This window comes from Suncus etruscus, chromosome 14 (genome assembly GCF_024139225.1).
Source record: "Suncus etruscus isolate mSunEtr1 chromosome 14, mSunEtr1.pri.cur, whole genome shotgun sequence".
NCBI classification, from domain to species: Eukaryota; Metazoa; Chordata; class Mammalia; order Eulipotyphla; family Soricidae; genus Suncus; species Suncus etruscus.
Window position 1 is genome coordinate 42,002,436 of NC_064861.1, and position 17,455 is coordinate 42,019,890.

At 38.4% G+C, this 17,455-nt stretch overlaps 1 protein-coding gene across 1 annotated transcript in view; it reads left to right on the plus strand.

Annotated features, from left to right (window-relative positions):
• The window catches only part of LONP2 (lon peptidase 2, peroxisomal), a 74,299-nt gene that overhangs the window by 19,526 nt on the left and 37,318 nt on the right, over positions 1-17,455 (plus strand). Inside the window, exons 6-10 of the mRNA XM_049786063.1 lie at positions 98-192; positions 610-868; positions 6,813-6,954; positions 11,230-11,380; positions 14,505-14,631. Coding sequence (XP_049642020.1) covers positions 98-192; positions 610-868; positions 6,813-6,954; positions 11,230-11,380; positions 14,505-14,631 — 774 coding nt within the window. The remainder of the gene's footprint in view (positions 1-97; positions 193-609; positions 869-6,812; positions 6,955-11,229; positions 11,381-14,504; positions 14,632-17,455) is intronic.

Genomic DNA, 17,455 nt, shown 5'->3' on the forward strand with positions numbered 1-17,455 from the left:
CAGGCATGTGCAAGGCACCTTACCTGCTTTACTTTCTCTTCAGCCCCTTTGTGGAAAACTTTTACGTTTGTTAATATGTTGAATTCTTTTTCCACAGACTCAAAAAAATGCCTCAGTCAATGCCAGAATATGCTCTGACAAGAAATTACTTAGAACTTATGGTGGAACTTCCATGGAACAAAAGTACAACCGGTGAGCCAACAAGTAACACCTTTTTATAAAAACAATGTTTCTCAACCTTTTTCTGATCATAGCCCCCTGCTGAACATTTTCAGACGTGATCCCTTCTCTAACTGGATGGCCTCTTAGACTCATCTAACCCCATTTATATATTACTTTTTAGTCCCCTTGGAATATTCTAGGTGTCCATAGAGCCATGTGGACTCTGATTGAGAAATTGCTCTAATTGTTACTCAAAAAACTCACATAATTGCTATTAAAATATTCCCCATTTTTTATTTAATTGGTGTGTTAGGTTTTTGTTTTTGAGGGGTTGGGATTTTGGACTGCATTCAGTGGTATTCAGGGCTTACTATGGCATCACTCCTAAGGATGCTTGGGGGATCATACTTTTTCCAATTTAAAAACCTTTGGCTTATTTCAATCTAGATCGACTGGACATTCGTGCAGCCCGGGTTCTTCTGGATAATGACCATTATGCCATGGAAAAATTAAAGAAAAGAGTGTTGGAGTACTTGGCAGTTAGACAACTGAAAAACAACCTGAAGGGCCCCATTCTTTGCTTTGTTGGTCCTCCAGGAGTTGGTAAAACAAGTGTGGGAAGATCAGTGGCTAAGACTCTGGGTCGAGAGTTCCATAGGATTGCACTTGGAGGAGTGTGTGACCAATCTGACATTCGAGGACACAGGTAAATGACTTTTCTTAGTTTAATCTCCTTTTTTTTTTGTTCGTTTGTTTTTTTTTGGGGGGGGTGCACACCCAGCAACGCTCAGGGTTTATTTCTGGCTATGCACTCAGAAATTGCTTCTTACTTGGGGGACCATATGGGACACCAGGGGATTGAACCACGGTCCATCCTAGGTTAACTCGTACAAGGCAAATGCCCTACCACTTCCACCACTGCTCCGGTCCCAAATTAATCTCTTGATTTTACTTTTTATTCTTCACTTGAATAAAGGTCCCCAAAAGTCAAGACATAATATGTATCTATGTATCTTATTCTTAGGTCTTATTGTTAATGTTATTACATTGATTTTGCTTGTTTAGTAGCATTTTACATCTATAACCTAAGAGTATAACAAATAAATAGATGGCAAAGTCAAGTGAAATCTTTGATAGCAAATTTGTTCTATTTGCATTTTAAAGTTACTTTCAAGAAGGCAAGTTTTCAAGTCAACACTGCTATTCTAAAGCAGGTTTCCTAGTGCACGCTAGGCCACACTCACCTCCACGAGGAAGATAGATCTGCCTAACACTTGAGCAACTGAGCTGTCTCTTGGCTTTGCACAAAGGTCAAAATCAATCCTGCCATTCTGAAAGATAATCTCCTATATTCAGTAGAACTCCTCCAGAAGTTTCCCTTGCAGAGAGGGTGCCATTGAGAGTAAAGTGAAAAAGATACATCTCTTAACTTAGACAATAAAAAGAACCAGAGTCAAAAAAGAAAACACAATATATAAAAAGGGGGCTGGAGAGATAGCATGGAGGTAAGGCATTTGCCTTGCATGCAGAAGGATGGTGGTTCGAATCCCGGCATCCCATATGGTCCCCTGAGCCTGCCAGGAGCAATTCTGAGTGGAGAGCCAGGAGTAATCCCTGAATGCTCCCAAAAACCAAAAAAAAAAAAAAAAAAGAACCAGGGTAAAGCAGCACAGAATCCCACCAGAGAAGAGGTGAAGATTGTAGTCCTGGAGACTCAATCACACCTATACAATCTCTGAAAAGGATTTCAGAGTGGAAATGCTTAGGATGTTTAGTGAGTTCAAAGAAACCATGAAACAGACTACCAGTAAAACACAAAAGGATAAGAGAGCAAAAATGAGGAAAGTGCAAACAATAATGTCAGAACTGAAAACCTAGGTAAGCAAAATAAAAAAAACTCCTTGGAAGGCATCCCTAGGAGATGTTCAAGACGAATCCTGTCCAAGATGAAGTACAGGGGCCAGAGCAGTGGTGCAAGCAGTAGGGCATTTGCAGTAACCCTTGAGCATCACAGGGTGTGGCCCAAAAAGCAAAAAAAAAAAAGATGAAGTACAGAAAACATTCAAATAAATAAAGATGAGAAAAGCTTCAAAATAAGTGAAAAGCTACTAAGGGAACTTGAAGATGATTTCAAGAGAAACACTGTATCACCAAGGTCTCAGAGGACCAGGAAAGTAATCCCTATAAGAAAAACAGTCAAAGACATCATGCTAGAAAGTTCCCAGAGTTGGAGAGCACAGGTACCCACATCCTGGAGGCCTGAAAGGTAACTGCTAAAAGGGATTCAAATAAAAACATACTCCAATATATATCCTAATCAGAGTGGCGAAACCCATCGAGAGATAGAATACTATAAACAACAAGATCAGAGAAGGAAACTACATACAAAGAAAGATCCTTAAGATTTACAGCAAATTTACCGAGGAAATCTTCAGAGCCCAAAGTCAGTGGTAGAATATAAAAAAAAGCTCAAAAAACAAAACAAAACAAAACAAAACAAAACAAAACAAAACTGAACGCCTCTCACCAGGAATGCTTTACCCAGGCAGTCTCATTCATATTTGAAGGAACACACAACTTTATGGCTAAACAACAGCTCAGGGATTTCGTAGATTCGAATCAATATTTACCATGAATGATTTAGTAACTGCATCTCATGGTGACTCAATTAAAGAATTTACTCTAAAATTTATATTAAAAATAAAAACCATCTTAGTTTAAGACAAGACATATCCCACAAACATACCAAACTACTGCATAAATATGGCACAAAACTCCATGACAATCTCTCAGTGTATAAGCTAAATGCACCAATTATTGTAAGACATGATGGATCAGAAAATTGAACTCAACATTTTGCTGCCTGCAAGAAACATTTGAATAGTGAGAGCAAATATTGACATAGAATCATTGGTAGGGAGACAATTCTTTAAGCAAATTCTTTTAAGCAAATTACCCTCAAAAAGGTAAGGATTGAGGGGTCGGAACAGTGGCGCGGAGTGGTAAGGTGTCTGCCCTGCCTGCGCTAGCCTAGGATGGACTGCGTTCCAGTCCCCCAGCATCCCATATGGTCCCCCAAGCCAGGAGCGATTTCTGAGCACATAGCCAGGAGTAACCCCTGAGCATCACCGGGTGTGGCCCAAAAAAACAAAAAATAAATAAATAAAAGGTAAAGATTATTTCAGTAGTATCAGTTGACATGGACTTTAGATTCAAAATTATAATAAGATAACAAGGGCGATTTTGTTTATAAAAAATGTGTTTATGGGCTCAGACAGATAGCACAGCGGCATTTGCCTTGCAAGCAGCCGATCCAGGACCAAAGGTGGTTGGTTCGAATCCCGGTGTCCCATATGGTCCCCCGAGCCTGCCAGGAGCTATTTCTGAGCAGACAGCCAGGAGTAACCCCTGAGCATTGCCGGGTGTGGCCCAAAAAAAAAAAAAAAACCCAAAAAGTGTTTATTTTTAGTTTTTAAATGAATCCTTTAAAATCATCAAGAGATACACGACTATGAAGTTGTTTATGATTTTAGTTTCAGTTATACAATTTACACCCTTCACCAGTGCACATTTTCTATCACCAGTGTCCCTGCTTTCCCCCCTCTAGGACAGACATTTATCTTTTTTCTTTCTCACACATATTCTCTCTCTCTCACTCTCTCTCTCCTCCCCCCATCCTTTATTTCCCTTTGGTTTGCGTATTGTTAAGGGGTACTGTGCACATCACTTTATCTCTGTTCAATACCCAGTTTTTTTTTTTTAAACACCCAGTTCTTGTCCAGTGTGATCAGTTCCAAATAGTATTCTCATAGTGAACCCATTTCTATTCTAACTGCACTGTTCCACTACTACTTGTGGTGAGCTTCCTACCATGGACTAGTTCTCCTGGCTCTCATCTCTATTGTCTCTGGATATTATTGCTATACGGTCATTTTTTTCTTATATTCCACAAATGAGTGAGATTAATCTATGTATATCCCTCTCCCTCTGACTCATTTCACTCAATATAATAAATAATCTCATATCCATCCAAGTATAAGCAAGTTTTATGGCTTCATTTTTCTAACCAGCTGCATAGTATTCCATTGTGTATATGTATCCCAGTTTTTTTTAGCCATTCATCTGTTCTCAGGCACTTGGGTTGTTTCCAGATTCTAGCTATTGTAAATAGTTCTGTTATGAACACAGGAATGCAGAGGGTTTTTCTGCATTGTTTTTGGGTTTGTAGAGTATATCACTAGGAGTGTTATTGCTGTATCACATGAAGCTCAATTTCTAAGTTTTTGAGGAATATCTATATTGCTTTCCACCATTTCCTCTGAGGTGAAGAAGCTTCTCATTTTTATGTAGTCCCATTGTTTATCTTCTAACTTGTTCAGTGGTGTTTCATCATTGAAGATAGCTTTTGTTTCAGTGTCATGCAGTGTTCTGCCTATATTTTCCTCTGTACTTCATAGGTTTAGGTTGATATTAAAGTCTTTAATCGATTTTGATTTGATTTTTGTGCATGGTGTTAAAGAATAACTTGAGTTCACTCTTTCTTCTCTTGAATTATTGGTATATAGAAAAGCAATGGATTTTTGTGTAATAATTTCATAGCCTCCCACTTTACAAGACTGTTTTCCAGTGTATTTTCTTTTATTTTCTAAAAGTTTTTTGTATAGTCTAGAATTGTGTGTGTGTATATATATAATTATGTTATCTGAATCCAGTGAGAGCTTGAATTCTTCCTTTCCTCTGGATGCTCTAGATATCTTTTTCTTGCCTAATTTCTATGAAAGTACTTCCAGTACTATATCAAATAAAAGTGGCAAGAAACAGCAACCTTGTCTTGTGCCAGATATTAGAGGAAGGCTTTTAGTTTTTTCCCATTAAATATTAATGTTTGCAGTTGGCTTGTGGCTAATGGCTTTGACTATATATGGAAGAAAGTTTCTTCTATTCCCATTTTGCTGAGAGTTTTTATCATGAAGAGGTGCCGGACCATGTTAGATGCTTTCTCTGCATCTACTGATATGATCGTATGATTTTTTATTTTTCTTTTATTGACATGCTGTATTATATTGATTGACCTGCATATGTTAAACCATCCTTGAATCTATGGGATGGATTCTACTTGATCATGATGTTTAATCTTCTTGATGAATTGTTGGATTGTATTTGCTGGTATTTTGCTAAGGATCTTTGCATCAGCATGTAATTCTCTTTTATTTATTTATTTTTGAGATATATCTGTCTGCCTTTGGTATCAGAATGATGTTAGTTTCATAGAAACTATTTGGGTATGCTCTGTTTCTTCAGTTTCCAGAAAGAGCTTGAAAAGGATTGGCAATAATTTCTCTTTAAAGGTTTGAAAGAATTTACTAATAAATCCATCTTGGCTAGGACTTCTGATTTGGGGAAGCATATTGATTACCATTTCAATTTCCTCAATCATGATAGGTCTGTTCACGTATACAGATCATCTTGGTTCAACTTTAGGAAGTTATAAGAGTCCAAGAATTTATCCATTTCTTCCAGGTTCTCTTGTTTTGTGGCATAAAGATTCGCAGAATACCGTATTTTCCGGCATATAAGACGACTTTTGAAACAAGAAAGTCAACTGAAAATCAGGGGTCGTCTTATATGCTGAGTATATCCCGAAAAATGTTTCAATATGCCGCTAAACGAAAATTGTCTGAATATTGCCACAAAACAAATTTTCCAACTCGATCCTGCACCAATCACTGCCAGGCTGCTCGGATCACCTCTCTAACTCAGCCAATCCAAGCAGGCTTTTGATGCATGCAAATTAGACAATGTTCTGGACCCGAATCTACACTGCCAAAAGCCTGCTCAGATTGGCCAGAGTCAGAGAGGAAGTCTATTCCAGTATAACCTTTGAACCTTTGCTTGTTGTGATTGGCTCACTGTGGTACATACAGTTGCAGCACAGGAACATTCTATCTGATACAGACACCCCTGGCAGGCTTGGACAACCATATGGGATGCCAGGAATCGAACCTGGGTCCTCCTAGGTTGGCCACATGCAAGGCAACACCCTATGACTTTGTTATTGCTCTGGCCCCTTGAGCAGTCCTTTGACCCAATTCTAATTTCTTATTGAACACAATGATGTTTGACCAATCCTAAGGTGACTGGTTATAAAAGGTGGTTGTGTGGGGTGGAGGTGGGGCGAGTAGCACAGGAAACCCTAAGAATTTGAAAAGATACAGGAATTAATGTGATAGGGATCTTTAAATGTATTTGGCTTGATGAATAAGAGCCATAATTATGTAAGTGTAATGTTTTCATTTCACTGCATGGAAATAGGTAAATCTAATGTCATGGATAAAACACAGACTCAAAAGGAAATAATAATGCTGAAAAAAATAGTATAGCAGGTAAAAGTGCTTGCCTTGTATTCAGCCCATCTGGGTTCAATCCCTAACACTGCATTTGTGGGGGCACCCAGCTATAGCCTTAGAACGAAGGGATAAAGGAAATTTTGGGTGCATTACAAGGTTTTTAAAATGTAGTTTGCCTCTTGGCTTCATTTCTGTGATGACTTTCTTTACCTAACCCCAAACTATGATTTCTAAATGACAATGATATTGTTCTTTCCTAAGATATCATTGTTGTTAATCTTCTGCTTGCTTCTTTCTTTCTAGGCGCACTTATGTTGGTAGCATGCCTGGTAGGATAATCAATGGCTTGAAGACTGTTGGAGTTAACAATCCAGTGTTCCTTTTAGATGAGGTTGACAAACTAGGAAAAAGTCTACAGGGTGATCCTGCAGCAGCTCTGCTTGAGGTAAGATTTTTTTTTAATTCCTCTTCAATTAGAATCTCTACAACAATAACAGTCCTGGCCCAGTTGGGTTTACTGCTGAGTTTTACCAGACCTTCCGAAACTTATCGCAATTGAACCTCAAACTCTTCCAAATTATCAAAGCAACAGGAATCCTTCCTACCATTTTTTGATAAACTAGCATCACACTGATATTTAAAGCTGACAGAGATACAACTAAAAAAAGAAAATTTTAGACCTATCTCCTTGATTAACATTGAAGCAGAATTCCTCAACAAACTTCTTAGCACACTGAATCCAGCAACATGTCAAAATAACCATACACCAAATTCAAGTGGAATTCATCCCAGGGATATAAGGATGGTTCAATTAACATAATTTACCTCCTCAGTAAAAGAAAGATAAAAATCAGATGATTATAGCAATAGATACAGAGAAAGCTTTAATTATACTAATACCCATCTGTGATAAAAATCCTAAGTAAAGGGGCCAGAGCTATAGCACAGTAGGTAGGGCATTTGCCTTGCACAGGAGGGAAGGAGGGAGGGAGAAAGGAGAAATTTGTTCATCTCTTCTCTTTATAGTTTGATTATTTTGTTGTTGTTGTTGTTGTTGCTGACTTTAAATAAATATTTTGGATATTTCTTGGACAAACATTTGTCAAATGTTTGGCAAATATTTTCTCCCAGTCTGTGGGATGCCTTTTTTTCCCCTAGTGATCATTTTTTATAATGCATAGCTTCTTAATTGAATAGAATCCCATTTCTCTATTTTTTGCTTCTGTTTGCTTGCCTTTGGCCTTGAGTCATTGAAGATAACACTAGACTTAATTTAATGAAGGTTTCTGTTTATGCTTTACTTAGTATAATTTGTACTGAAATCTGATATGGAGGTTATCAATTCATTTTTATTTAACTTCTGTGCATGTATGAGATAGGGGTCAGAGTTCACATTCTTACGTTTGGCTGACCAGTTTTTTGTTTTTTTTTGGGGGGGGGAGGGTCACAACTGGCAGTGCTCAGGGATTACTCCTGGCTCTATTCTCAGAAATCGCTCCTGGCAGGCTTGGGGGACCATATGGGATGCCAGGATTCGAATCACCATCGTTCTGCATGAAAGGCAAACGCCTTGCCTCCATGCTATCTCTCCGGCCCCGGCTGACCAGTTTTAACACTTTTTGTTGAAGCACTTTTCTTGCTCCACTTCATATGCCTAGATTGTTTGTTGAAGATTAGTTGAAGGTATATATGGAGGTCTGTCTCAAAGCTCTCAATTCTATTCTGTTGTTCTGAAAATCTGTCTGTAGTCTCATACCATGCTATCTTGATGGCTAAGGCCTTCTTAAGAATAGGGGTGATAAGATTTTTTTCCCTTCCAGAGAGATTTAGCAGCTGTCACACCTGGCCTCTGACATATTAAACAGCCCAGGTCCACAGTTCCTGCTTCACAAATGAGGCTACACAACATCTCCATATTTCATAGTACTGAAAGCCCAATAGAATGAAGCATAGCAAATATGATGGCAAAATTTCATAGAAACCCACTAAGCCTACTAAGTTCAGTGAGTGAAAACAGTAACAAAAGGCTCAAGTAGCAACAAGCAGGGGCTGGAGCCACAGCTAAGTAGTAGGGACTTGGTTTTGCACGCAGCTGACCCAGGACAGACCTGGATTCAATCCCCAACATCCCATATGGTCCCTTGAGCCAGGAGCAATTTCTGAGCACAGAGCCAGGAGTAACCCCTGAGTGTCACCAAGTGAGTCACCCCCCCCCCAAAGTTTCAACAACCAGCTCAGTAAATAACTCATTCCTCAGTGACTTTAAACACAATCCTCGTTGTGAGATATGACTTTATCACAATTCTCATTGTAAGATATATCAGTTACCACAAATTAAATTTTACTGTTCTATTTTCTGATAATTCCACTTACATTTTGTCATAATAAGCAATATGAAGGAAGTGTGTACCTGGTACCTGATAAAAGGGCAGGCTTGGAAGAGAAATAGAAATGGGACATTGATGGAGGTCATACTGGTGCTGGTATTTGTGTTGGAACATTTAATGCCAGAAACAACATTGAATGCCAGTATAATTATATATAATTGCAAATCATGATGCTTAATTTTTTTAATGACTTACAAGTCATTAGTAAAAGAAATAAAAAGCATAAAGAATCAATGTCGCTATGTACCTAAAATATTACTGTGAAAGATGTGTAATCCACTTTGGTCAAAATAAAAAATTTAAAAAAAAAAGGCATAAAGAAATGGAAACACATCATCTATGTAACGGCTTCTTTGTATCTTTCCCTCTGTCACTCTCTATTGAACCCAGGCCTCCAGTGAATAAATCTCTCTCTCTCTCTCTCTCTCTCTCTCTCTCTCTCTCTCTCTCTCTCTCTCTCTCTCTCTCTCTCTCTCTCTCTCTCTCTCTCTCTCTCTCTCTCTCTCTCTCTCTCCTCTCTCTCTCTCTCTCTCTCTCTCTCTCTCACACACACACACACACACACACACACACACACAGTGGCAGGCAGGCCTCAGACATTCAATGAAACAGAGCTAATCCCACCACCAATGTCCACCTCCCTACACCAGTATTCCCCCAAGTGCATCCCATACCATGTCCCCTGTCCCCCAGCATGCCAGTATAACAGGCCTATTTTAAATTTAGAATGTTAAAGTTTGGGTCTCTTGATTCCACCGTTGTTGCCTTTGGCTTGGATATTTAGTTTTGTCCTTTTTTAACACAACCAATGCACCTGAGACTGCTTGGCCCTTGGCCCCCATCCTTTCATACTTGTGCTTCTCCTCTTTCACTCAGTTTCTTTCTTTCTCCTCACTATACTCTGGGGACAAGGGTGTTTCTTCTTGAATATTAGCATCACTTAGTTTTTTCTTTTCAGTTTGTTGTTGTTGTTGTTTTTTTTTTTTTTTTGGTTTTTCGGCCACACCCAGTAACGCTCAGGGGTTACTCCTGGCTATGTGCTCAGAAGTTGCTCCTGGCTTGGGGGACCATATGGGACACCGGGGGATCGAACCGCGGTCCGTCCAAGGTTAGCGCAGGCAAGGCAGGCACCTTACCTTTAGCGCCACCACCCGGCCCCATTGTTGTTGTTGTTAGGCCTGGCCAGTGTGCCTCAGGCAATCTCAATGTTATATAGCTAGAACATTGTTTGCTTTAGACAAATATTAGGGCTCTTCATACAGGTCTTTCCTGAGTCAGGTCAAAAATCAAATATAGATTCTGAGTTTGACATAGTCCCAGTTATTTACCTTTGCTTCCAAGGGTTCAACTTGGACTCATCGGCATGCCAGCATGCCTTAGCACCTGTACTGTAGACACCTGTATCTGATATTTAGATCACTCTCTTTTTCTTTTTCTCCTCACCCTTTTTGATTTGTAAAAAGCCCCATTAAAGACCTACCTAGGCTTAATCAGCATAAGTAATTTTTGTTTTGTTAACTAAGCCCCCAGCTGCATTACCTTTGTTCTGGTCAATAAAAGTTGACAGGGAAAGTACAGTTCTTTTCAATTCAGTCCAGGATTCCTAACCTTATGCTTTTCTCTGTAGTATCTGTTTGTTTTTGTATTGTACGATGCTGTTGCTGCAGACCCATTCATTCAGGGTTGGAATAGAGCAGGGCAAGCTGCCAGGATGAGGTATCCCTATTTGGGCACCATTATGTCGGGACAGCTGAGGGGCTTTCAGCCTCCCTATAGTTCATATTTGTATTTGTATTACACATTCTTGCCATTACATGTTTCTAATCAGGGATCACTCTTGGCCAGGTTCAGGGGACCATATAGAGTGCCAGGGATTAAGCCTGGATCTGTCTCTTATAAGGCAAGCATCCTACCTGCTCTCATCCTCTATTTCACCTGTTACTTAAGAAATTTTAAGTACATCTTTATAGTCCCACAGCAGGTAAAACAGGATGTGTTTCAAAGAGGGGGACTGGTTTTACAGGATTGGTAACTTAATTCAGAGCCTTAATAAGGTATATAATGAATCATTCATTCATTAAACTTCAAGGAAAAAACTTGAAAGGGGAATTTTTGTGCTTTTATGTTTTCAAAACTCTGATGCTAAATATGCTAAAATTATTATTATTAATGTTATGAATGTGGTGAATGCATATTTGATGTTCAGTTTTTAGTGTTAGACCTGTATTTCCCAAACTAACTATATTACCCATGCAGTTCTTGTGTTTAATTTATGAAGCCTTCTATTGAAACACTGAAGTTGTTTAAATATTTTGTTATTTGTTCTCTTACAGGTATTGGATCCTGAACAAAATCATAACTTCACAGATCATTATCTCAATGTGGCCTTCGACCTTTCCCAGGTTCTTTTTATAGCTACTGCTAACACCACTGCTACTATCCCACCTGCCTTGTTGGATAGAATGGAGATCATCCAGGTGCCAGGTACTTTATTCATAAATAAATCCATTATTTGATATTTCTTACATTTTTTGAGTATTACCCTTTAAAATAGTTAAAACTAGAGCCAAATATCTAAGTCAAAACCACAGAACTCTGTAATGTGCCTGTTAAGGTGTCAGACCCTGGTGGAGGAGGCCAGGGGGTTTTAAGAGGGGAAGCGGAGTACATTGGAGTATGGGAACACTGGTGGTGGAATTGTTGTTGAAATATAATATTTCTAAAACTTAACTATCAATAACTTTATAAATCAAATCATGTTTTTAATTAAATTAAAATGTATTAAAAACCAAACAAACTAGGGCCAGAGAGAATGAATATAGCAAGTAGGGCAGTTTCCCTTGCACACAGCTTACCTGAGTTTGATCTCTGGCACCCCACATGCCTCATCAAGAGTGATCAGTGAGAGTAGAGCCAGGAGTAATCAATCCCTGAGCTCTGCTGGATGTCACACCAAAACCAAAAATTAAAATAAAGGTTGAATTTAAAAAAAATAAAATTGTTCAAAATGTATAGTTCTGATACTTTGGTGTCCTGGTAAAGGGGCAGTGACTTTGTACATAAAAACTATTAGTACATAGCTGGATGATAAGAAACTTAAAGTAAAATTAAATTCATAAACATTAACACTATAGTAATCATGTTACCTAAACTATACTCAAAAATTTTTTTCAATTCTTTTTAATTGAATCTGATCATGTTATTACACTTTATCTTAAAACATATGTCTTCACAGAAATGTGTAAGACCTTTAATTAATAACAGTAAATAAATCTTTTTTGTTGTTGTTGTGGTTGGTTTTCGGCTACACCTGGTGATGCTCAGGGGTTACTTCTGACTATGGGCTCCAAAATTGCTCCTGACTTGGGAGACCATATGGGACACTGAGGGATTAAACTAGGGTTGGCTCTAGGCCAGCTTGGGCAAGGCAGAAAGATGCCTTACCGTTTGTGCAACCGCTCTGGCCCCATAAATCTTAAGTGTTTTAAACCTTATTTTAATAGATTACAATTAATTTTCCTAGAAGAGGTCAAATATTAGTAGGGATTCATAAAATATAAAAATGAGAATACTAAAAAAAAGACAAAAAAACAACAAAAAACGAGAATACTTAAATATGTATATTTCTGATACATATAACTTATTTATTCAAATATATATTACTATTATATGAATGGTCATTGGATTTTTTTTTTTTTGTTGGTAGGTATTTTTTTGTTTTGTTTGGGGCCACATTAATCAGTGCTCAGGGCTTACTCCTGGCTCTGTACTCAGGAATCACTCCTGGCAGGCTTGGAGGGCCATATGGATGCCAGGGATTGAACCTGGGTTAGCTGCGTGCAAGGCAAGCACCTTACCCACTGTACATTCACTCCAGTCCCTGATAATTGCATTTCTTAGTTACCCAGAATATCTACAAGTTACTATATCCAGATTTTAAATGAAGTGAAGTTAAAAAGCTGCTTCTATTAATAAGACCAAAGTAAGTAACAAATGAGAGCCAACTACTTGGAAACACCAAATTAGGACAACAAATGTCTAAGATTTAGTAATATGAAGTGAGCTGATCAAAATGTTTTCTCTATGCAGATTTGCTTATCCTTCCTTTTAAGGTATCTGATGTTTCTTGTTTTCTTTTTGTATTTAGAAGATGTTATCAGTGCATCTTTTACTTTTGGCTTGCCCATTGGAAGGGGCAGCCAGAGAATGTAGCTGTATGGTAGAAGACATGCATGTCTCATATGAGATAAGCCTCTGGGCTCAATCTCCTGTCCTCCCACCCACCCATTTTCCAGAAAAAAAAAATGGAAAGAGACTTATAAGATTTAAAGACTTTAAAATAAAAACATAGGTCTTTAAATTATGTAAATAATATATATAATTTAAACATATAGAAGGAAAAGCATGCATAATCAGAGTTCTGAAAATAGTTCCTTTGTAGTGTTTCTTGGGAAATCATACCTACTAGGTTTTTTTCACTGTTTCAGATTATTTTATTTATTTATTTATTTATTTATTTATTTATTTATTTTTTGTTTGTTTTAGTTTTGGGAGGTCACACCCGGCAGCGCTCAGAAATCACTCCTGGCAGGCTCAGGGGACCATATGTGATGCCGGGATTCAAACCACCGTCCTTCTGCATGCAAAGCAAATGCCTTACCTCCATGCTATCTCTCCAGCCCCAGATTATTTTAAATATGTGTATATATTTGCTTTTGGGATCACACCTGTTAATGTTAATGGCTTAGCATTCAGGGATATGTGGTAACAGGGATCAAACCCAGGTCAGGTGCATAAAAGGCAAGTGTTCCTACATGCTATACTATTATTGCTTTGGCCCCTATTTCAAATATATTTTCTCCTTAATATATCATCCCTAAAGAACTGTATTTATTGGGGCCAGAGTGATAGCTTATGGTAGGACATTTGCCTTGCATGCGGCCAACCCAGAACAGGCCCCGAGTTCAATTCCTGGTGTCCCATATGGTCTCCCAAGCCTGCCAGGAGCAATTTCTGAGAGCAGAGTCAGGTGTAACCCCTGACTGCCACTGGGCATGACCCAAGAACAAAAAAAAAGAAATGTATTTATTTTTATGTTAAATAATAAAATTTCAAAACATTTAAATTACAGATATAATTATCTCTGGGTTTTTCTTTGAGAGATACATTACTTAAAATTCTTTCAAACATTATGCTTGTAAAAGTATTTATTTGTGGGGCCGGAGAGATAGCATGGAGGTAAGGTATTTGCCTTGCAAGTAGAAAGTCAGCGGTTCGAATCCCAGCACCCCATATGGTCCCCCGAGCCTGCCAGGAGCGATTTCTGAGCATCGAGCCAGGAGTGACCCCTGAGCGCTGCCGGGTATGACCCAAAAACCAAAAAAAAAAAAAAAAAAAAAAAAGTATTTATTTGTTTGTGAAAATTGGAAAATTTTAGCATTTAATTACTAGTTAAAAGTTAAAACCTTTATTCGATTATAATCTAAGCCTGAGGTTACACTAAAATCTATTCTAAATTCAAGATCCATTGAATCTATGTATGACTCCTTAGGGAGTCATCTGCAGAAACCTTGGGAATAATCACAAAACAAGATTCTTTCACTTCCAGGCTATACACAAGAAGAGAAGGTAGAGATTGCTCACAGGCACCTGATCCCAAAGCAGCTAGAACAACATGGACTGACTCCTCAACAGGTCCAGATTCCTCAAGTCACTACTCTTGACATCATCACCAGGTCAGTCTGTGTCTCAAGGTTTTCTGAATGTTCAGGTTGAAAAAGGAGATTACTCTTAACATATTCCCAACAGACATTTTCATAAATATTGATGTGCAAAAGTCTTTAGAGTAGGCATAACTTTATGGATAAAGCATTTAGAATATTTTGATCACCAAGGACACTGGCTGAATGAGAATTTCAACTTTTCCACAGTTGCAAATGTAAAAGATTAAGTAAGTTGATAAATTTAAAACAAAACTATGGAAAATATTAAGATACTTTTGTGACCAAGACTTTGAAAGTTGTTAAGTCTCTTAAGAAAATGAAAAGTCGGGGCCGGAGAGATAGCATGGAGGTAAGACATTTGCCTTTCATGCAGAAGGTCGGTGGTTCAAATCCCTGCATCCCATATAGTCCCCTGAACCTGCCAGGAGTGATTTCTGAGCATAGAGCCAAGAGTAACCCCTGAGCACTGCCAGGTGTGACCCGAAAACCAAAAGAAAGAAAGGAAGGAAGGAAGGAAGGAAGGAAGGAAGGAAGGAAGGAAGGAAGGAAGGAAGGAAGGAAGGAAGGAAACGAGAAGTTACTTTCAGATATCTGTTTTAAGTTACTACTCAGAGTTTTCTCTTTGAGAGACATGTTTGGTTTGGGGTCATACCCAGTAGTACTCAGGGCTTGCCTAGATCACAACTGTCAGAACCAGAGGGACCTTACTAGGGATAATCTGGGTGGACTGCCTAAAAGTCAGGCCCCGTTGACAGACTTAAATTCCTTTTAAGACTAAATTAGAATTAATACAGGAAAAATAAGAACAGTGCTTTCCCAAATTAGCTACTAAGTACTTAAACCTGTGGGCAAGTACTTAATTAAATTATCACTTTGTTTAAGTGTAATTTTTAGATCACATGTTTGAATGGAAAATATACTATTGAGAATTTATATCTACAAGAACCTCTTAGAGTTTTTCTGGCTCAGTATTACAGATCCATTGCATCATCTGGCAGATTGTTTCAAGCTGCCAAGTATTCATCATGCAATCCTTTCCCAGGAACTGCTGTTTTTCAGGAGATGGGATTTCACTATTTAGGACTTCTTTAGAGTCAGAGACTTGCTGATTCAAATCATCTCTTCTTATGGAAGGAAGCTTACGTAAATTTATATCCAAAACAGCAGGACTAAATCTGAACTGGGAATTCCTGTTCTTAAGTTTTGTTTGACTATGTGGATAATGCCAGGAGAAATAAATTAGGTGATTTATATGCTAGAGTCTTTCAACAACCAGCAACACATTAGTCCAAAGAATACCCTTGGTGCTTGTGGGTAACTGTCAGCAAGTCATTTAATCTTTTGATAGTTTCTCCAGCTGTAAAGAGGGATAAAGAAAATTAACTCTGGCTCTTTTGAATCTGAATAATAATGACAATGAAGAGTAATAGTTATTTCTGTTTCTCACTTGTTACATGGAGAACTTCCTTTTTTATATCAAAATAGTATTATGTTAGCTCAAAGCATCAGCAATTAAAAGCTGTGTATGTTAGAAAATTTCTCTGGGAAGTTTTAGTATTTTTTAAAATATCACAGGTATTTGCTAATCCACCTGGATTTAGGACAAGGTTTCTCTCTCTCTCCCTCTCTCTCTCTCTCTCTCTCTCTCTCTCTCTCTCTCTCTAATATATACACACACATATATATCTTATCATCATTTTATTTATTTTATTATTTTGGTTTTTGGATCACACTTGGCAGCACTCAGGGGTTACTCCTGGCTCTACACTCAGAAATCGCTCCTGGCAGGCTCTGGGGGGACCATATGGAATTCTGGGATTCGAACCACAGACCTTCTTTTTTTTTTATGATTTTTTTATTTTGAATTATGAGAACAAAAGATGCAAAGAAAGAGGATAAGGTAAAGTTACAGTGGAAGGACAATCACCCATAACATAATTATCAGAAGAAGTCCCCTTGCTGATATCTTAACTTTGAACTTTCACCAAAGAAAGTTAAGATAAATAAAACAGAATCCATGTGCAATTACTTTGTCCCTCAAGTTCCCAGACTGTAGCACATTATAATATTTCTTAACAGCACACAAGGCAATCTAAAGCCATAAAACTTACGTAACTCCTTAAACATTAGAGGCATAGTATTTTTTACATTTCCATGTACATGCATATTAGCTTAAGTTAACCTCAAATTTTAAGTGGGTGCGTTTTAAGGATTGGAGTCAAAGGAGCACAGTAAAAACGGTGTTAGAGTGGCAATTGTTGTTTGCATAGGCCCACCAAAATATGAGAGGCATGGAAAGGAATAACCTTGGCCTAAATACAAAGAGATCCTACCCCTGAAGTTTCCTGGCATAAGACCAGCTCTAGGCCCCAGGCAAGTTATCGTTCGATCCAAGACATTGTCCGTAGCGCCAACACACTTATCACACAGTCTCTGTTGTTGGTCTCATGTTTCTGTATTAAAGATTCTGGAATCTGCATGTCCTACATTGAAGTCATGATGTGGAGTGCCTTCTCATTTCACCTCACCATGAAAGGGCAATGCAGGAAGCCCTGTCCTGTAAGCAGGTTGTTGTTGTTAAGTCTTCTCAGTGTAAAGGGAAGTCTCTTTTGAGCAGGACGATGTCTGAGCAGTGGTAGGGTCTTCCGTGGTAGAGGATTGCTTCCAGGTGATGTTATAGACAAACCTCACCATAAAGGGGCAATACAGCAAGCCCTGTCCAGTAAGCAGGTCATTGTTCTTGTTGTCTTCTCAGTGTTAAGGGGTGTCTCTTTTGAGTAGATCGATGTCAGAGCAGCTGTAGGGTCGTCCCTGGTACAGGAATGCCTCCGGGTGA